This window comes from Amblyraja radiata, chromosome 7 (assembly GCF_010909765.2).
Source record: "Amblyraja radiata isolate CabotCenter1 chromosome 7, sAmbRad1.1.pri, whole genome shotgun sequence".
Classification (NCBI taxonomy): Eukaryota; Metazoa; Chordata; class Chondrichthyes; order Rajiformes; family Rajidae; genus Amblyraja; species Amblyraja radiata.
The window spans coordinates 85,793,869-85,799,868 of record NC_045962.1 but is presented as its reverse complement, the minus strand read 5'-3'; the positions used below and the strand labels follow the sequence as shown (position 1 = coordinate 85,799,868).

Below are 6,000 nucleotides of genomic sequence, written 5' to 3'. Positions count from 1 at the left end.
GGGCGTGGTGGGGGCGTGGCCTTGAGTAAGGGGGCGTGTCCCGTTTGTGCGTGTGTGGGGGAGAAAACGGCACCGCCCCATGTGACGTCAATGGCAAATCTGCATACGCGACCTGACAATCATGCGTTGATGGACAGCGGGGTGGACCAATGAAAGCGCGGCGGAGTTGGGGAGTGGGCGGGACCGTGGAGGGTTGGTCACACCCGCTGGTGTCGGCCAATCGCGGCGCGGCGGAAGGAGGTGGGGGGGAGGGGGGAGGGGGGAGGGGGAAGGTGGGCGGGCCCTTGGCGTGATTGTCTCCGCCCCCTCAACCCCCTCCCCGCGCGCGCCCTGAAGGCGGTTGAGCGGCGGCCGCCGCGCGAGCAGTTAAAGGGGCAGCGCGAGCGCCCACGAGAGAGAGAGAGAGAGAGATTGTGAGTGAGAGTGAGAGTGTGAGGGAGAGCGGGAGATTGATTGAGAGAGAGTGTCAGTGTGAGTGAGAGGGAGAGAGTGAGAGTGTGTGAGTGGGAGAGTGTTTGTGTGATAGTGTGTGAGAGAGAGTGTGAGTGTGAGAGAGTGAGTGTGAGAGAGAGAGCGTGAGAGAGAGAGCGTGAGAGAGAGAGCTGGACGCCGAGTATAGTGGTGGTAGGAGGAGAAGGAGGGAAAAAAGCTCCGAGGATGAATGGAGGAGCTCACCCGCAGTTCGACCGCAAGGAGCACGTTTTGAAGTTGGGCGGCAGCTTCGACAAACGACCCCAGTGCGGCTTCCACACCATCCGATGTGAGTTTGCCCCCCCCCCCCCCCCCACCCTAGACGCGGGAGGGGCGAGGTGGTGGGGCAGCTGGTTGGGGAGGATCAGATTATGGTGGTGGTGTGGGGGTAATCCGGGGTGGTGGTGGTGGTGGGGAAGCAGTTGGTGGTGGTGGTGGGGAAGCAGTTGGTGGTGGTGGTCAAGCAGGTGGTGGTGGGGAAGCTGGTTGGGGGGGGATCAGGTCGCTGTGGTGGTGAAGCAGGTGGTGGTGGTCAAGCAGGTGGTGGTGGTCAAGCAGGTGGTGGTGGTGGTCAAGCAGGTGGTGGTGGTGGTCAAGCAGGTGGTGGTGGTCAAGCAGGTGGTGGTGGTCAAGCAGGTGGTGGTGGTCAAGCAGGTGGTGGTGGTGGTTAAGCAGGTGGTGGTGGTCAAGCAGGTGGTCAAGCAGGTGGTGGTGGTGGTCAAGCAGGTGGTGGTGCTGGTGAAGCAGGTGGCGGTGCTGGTGAAGCAGATTTGGGGGGGGGGGGATCAGATGGTGGTGGTGTGGGGAGGAATCGGGTGGTGGTGGTGGTGGGGAAGCCGGTTTGGGGGCGATCAGATGGTGGTGGTTGTGGGGAAGCAGGTTTGGGGGGGGGGGGGGGGGGGGGGGGGGAGAATCAGATGGTGGTGGTGTGCGGGGAATCTGCTTCTGCTTGTTTACTGCACAACCGCCAACAGCTGGGCTATCTCATAGAAACATAGAAAATAGGTGCATGAGTAGGCCATTCAGCCCTTCGAGCCTGCACCGCCATTCAATATGATCATGGATGATCATCCAACTCATTATCCTGTACCTGCCTTCTCTCCATAACCCCCCTGATCCCTTTAGCCACAAGGGATCTCGTGCAGGTTACGCTCGCGTGGGCATGGGTTGCCAAATGGTTATTTAGATTTTTATGTGGACAAATTTGGTGAGATGATCCAAGTCAAAGTTGTCAAACTGTGACTTGAAGAGTGACAAGGGTGGTGGTGGGGTAGCAGGATTTGGGGGGGGGGGGGGTCAGATGGTGGTGGTGTGGGGGGAACCGGGTGGTGGTGAAGCAGGTTGGTGTGGGTATTCAGGTGGTGATGGTGAGGAAGCTGAGGGGGAAGCAGGGGGTGGTGGGGAAGCAAGTTGGGAGGATCGGAGTACCTTCTGAATTTTGTAGTCGGCAGGGCAGTACTCTGCATATCGCCAACTTGGACAATTTAACATTTTATCAAGCCAATTAACCTACAAACCTGTACGTCTTTTGAGTGTGGGAGGAAACCGAAGTTCTCGGAGAAAACCCACGCAAATCACAGAGAGAACGTACAAACTCCATACATGCAGACAGCACCCATAGTCGGGATGAACCCGGGTCTCTGGCGCTGCATTTTGCTGTAAGGCAGCAACTCAACAGCTGTGCCACCGTGACTGCCGAGTATTTTAGTTTAGAGATACAGCGCGGAAACAGGCCCTTCGGCCCACCGAGTTCGCACTGACCAGCTACCCCCGCACATTAACACTACCACACACGCACACACACACACACACGTGACAATTTATACATACACCAAGCCAATTAACTTACATACCTGTATATCCTTGGAGTCTGGGAGGGAACTACGTCTTTGGAGTCTGCAAGGGAACTGAAGATCTCAGCGAAAACCCACATGGGCACAGAGACAATGTACAAACTCCGTACAGGGAGCACCCATAGTCGGGATCGAACTCGGGTCTCTGGCGCTGCAAGCGCTGTAAGGCAGCAACTCTATGGCTGCGCTACCATGGCCACAAAAGTCGTAGGGTTTGGGGGAGGGAAGCCAGTTTGTGGTGGTTGGGGAAGGAGGTTTGGCGGTAAAACAGATGGTGGTGTGGAGCAAGCAGGTTTAGGGGAATCAGATGGTGGTGGTGTGGGGGGGGGGGGGAAGCAGGTGGTGGTGGTGATTACGTGGAAGCATATTTGGGGGATCAGGGTATTGTTTTTTTTGGGGGGAAAGCAGATGGTAGTGTGGAGGAAGCATTTTTGGGGGAATCAGTTGGTGGTGTGGGGGGAAGTAGGTAGGGGGAAATTGGCGGTGGTGTGGGGGAAAAAAGGTTGGGGGGAAATCAGGTGGTGGTGGGGCAGCCGGTTGAGAGGATTAGTGTATTGGGGGTTGTGGGGGGGAAAAGCAGGTTTGAGGGAAAAGCAGATGGCGTGGAATAAGCAGGTTTGGGGGAATCAAATGGTGGTTGTGTGAGGGGAAAATCAGATGGTGGTGGTGATGGCGAAGCGGGTTTGGGGGATTAGATTAACAGGGTTTGTGAGGGGGAAGCAGATTGGGTGGGGGAAGCAGATGGTGGTCATTGGAGGAAGGAGCTGGGGGGGAAGCAGATGGTGAGGTGGAAGCAGGTTTGGGGGAAATCAAATGGTGGTGGTTGGTGGGGAGGTAGTGATGGGAGGGGAAGCAGGGGGGATGGGGAAGATGAGGGGAGGGAAGCAGGTGGTAGTGAGTTCAGGTGGTGGGGTAACAGGTGTTGAAAGTTTTTAATAAATACAAAAGGAGGATTTGAGAGAATAGAACAGAGGGTGAGTAGAGATTGCAAGGGAGAAGAGGGTGGATGGTGGAAAGGTTGAGGTAAGCTCTGATTGTTGAGTTTGTCATACCTTCGTTTAACTGTGTTGGGACTGGCTCATGCTTTGGATGGTTGTTAAATTTTGTGTTGGTCAAGTAACTAAAATGAAGGATTATGTGTTCAGAATACCTATATGACATGACTAACCTATATACGGAGTGGTTTCAATCTTTATCTTCACCCCTTGCTGGCTGTGATGGTTATTGTGGCATTGTTGTGGTTCATGGTGGATTGTAGTTGACCTTGTGTAATGGCAATTTCAAACTTCGCCGATGTCCAACTCTCCGTTGCCATTACTATACAGGCGTGGACTTGCGCAAAGGAGTGAACTTGCGCAGACGATAAAAAAACGGATCCTCCAGTTATTTCCAATTTAATTGATTCTTTATTGAAGTAGTTGTACAAACAAAGAAATGATTCATACCCAGTATTCCTTATTCTCATACAAGCTATAACTTTCCGTTCTCTCAACTGGTCAGAACTGTGTACTCTCTCTCCCTTGCCTGGTCTGATCCAGTCACTCCTTCTCCATCTATGATATTTGTAATGCCCATCTACGTATCAAATGCCCACCTCCAAGCGTTCATAATAATACTGCTAGAAATACCTACACAAAATAATGTAATATGCCAACAGTAACTAGCCTAAGCATGAATGGCTCCTGCACACACCGGCTCCTAATTGTTCTACATATATAACAAAACAATTACCAATAAACATTAAAAGGAGTTATAAAAGCTTTAACTATTATTAAAAACAAAAGTATGCATTTAATATTCTTTTCTTCCTTTTTCTTTGGCTGCTTGGAGCAGACATATGTTATCGGTCTTACCAAGATGTTGCTTTAAAGACTTCATCTCTTTATCAACCCTTTCCTTTAGTTTGCCAGGATCTTCTTCAAAGCTACTTATCATAGCAATCTCCTTTCTTTTTCGAGTCAACTGCAAGTGCATCGTCCTTATTTTAAGCTACCACAGTCTTCAGCGCCCTCCATGATGAGAAATAGGCAATTAGAGAGTTTGTTGAGTCCAATGGATCCTTGAAAATGATGTCTTGTTTGATTTCTGGATTATTAGCAGAAATTGCAGATTACAGGTTAAACTTTGGCCACTCTCTGGCTTACAGAGAAACTCTGGTCCCTTGATCCATCTCTTATTGCTTAAGAAGCAGTCGGCTGTTAGTTCTCTAGAGCAGGGGTCGGCAACCTACGGCCCCCGGGCTGAATGCGGCCCGTAACCCAAAGTCATCCGGCCCGCAGGTGTATTTTTTTCCCTGTAATTATCCGGCATGCAGACTTCCGTCATCTCCAGGCGCGGTGACGCAAGGAGGTCTGCACTGGCGGCCGCAATGGCAGCGCCGTCGAGCGTGGCTGAGTGCCGAGCTCTGGCTGTACCGCATCCTGCGCAAAGTCACCGGCACGGCCGCGCACCTTCTGTGTCTGGGCTTCACTGTCGGGATCGGGGTTGTCAATAGGCCGGGGATGAGTGAGTGTGAGTATTTGAGCCACCCCCTTCAGGACAGAGCCAAGGCAATGGTCCATAGGGGCGCCATGTTGGTGAGCGCCCGTAACTGAGGTGATGTCGTCGAAAGGGCGGGATCTATGTGAACATGTGATTTGATGCCTGCCATCCGGGGAGGGTTGGGGGCGGGATCCATGTGTACATGTGATAGATGTGGCCGCCATCCGCTCAAAGGCATGAGTCATGGCCCCATTATAGAACCAGGTAGCCGACCCCTGCTCTAGATGCTTCATCTGCAGGATTTCCCTTTGTGCCAATATATCTCCATTGTGATACATTAGTAGCATCCCTAAAAAGTCACCTAAGTGGGACAGGCCCTTTAAGCACAGTTGTGCTATCAGTCCAGAAGATGGATTGCTCCAGTAGAAGCTGTAATTCCTATTGCAACGTTATGTCCACTCTGACAGCTAGGACTGCAGCTGTAAGCTCCATTCTGGGAATCGTCATTTGTTTCCATAGTGCCACTCTGGCTTTTCCCATTATGAATGCACCAAGCACCTCTTTGTTATTATTTTCCAGTCTTAGATATGAAACAGTACCGTAGGCACTTTCGCTTGCAGCTGAAAAGTGGTGCAGCTATGCTTATCTGATTTGACCTAAGTTTGCTTTAAATTCCGACATCTTATTGAGATCTGCTAACCATCCTGTCCATCGCTGAGAGAAGGTTTGGGATATGTTCTCATCGCATCCGAAGATTTCCTTATAGAGTTCCTGCATAATCAGCCTGGCTGGCAGAGTAAATGGTGCTAGAAATCCTAAAGTTTCATATACAGAGCCACGGACAAGATACCCCCTCCCCTGGTACTTTCCCTTGCAATCACAGGAAATGCTACACTTGTCGCTTTACCTCCCCCCTCGACTCCATCCACGGACCCAGCAGTCTTTCCAGGTGAGGCAGAGTTTCACCTGCAACCTCGTCTATTGCATCCACTGCAGGCTTGGCGATTGCTTCGTCCAACACCTCCGCACAGTTCGCTTTAACCAACCTGATGTCCCAGTGGCTCAGCTCTTCAACCATTCAGAATCCGACCTTTCTGTCCTGGGCCTCCTCCATGGCCAAAGTGAGTCCCACCGCAAATTGGTGGAGCAGCACTTCATATTTCACTTGGGTAGTTTACACCCCAGTGGTATGAAC

At 52.0% G+C, this 6,000-nt stretch overlaps 1 protein-coding gene across 1 annotated transcript in view; it reads left to right on the top strand.

Annotated features, from left to right (window-relative positions):
• The first annotated feature begins 330 nt into the window (after positions 1-330).
• Positions 331-6,000, top strand: part of eaf2 (ELL associated factor 2) — a 51,154-nt gene continuing 45,484 nt past the window's right edge. The window contains exons 1-2 of the mRNA XM_033024893.1: positions 331-563; positions 594-760. Of these exons, the coding sequence (XP_032880784.1) occupies positions 658-760 (103 nt within the window). The 5' untranslated portion in view covers positions 331-563; positions 594-657. The remainder of the gene's footprint in view (positions 564-593; positions 761-6,000) is intronic.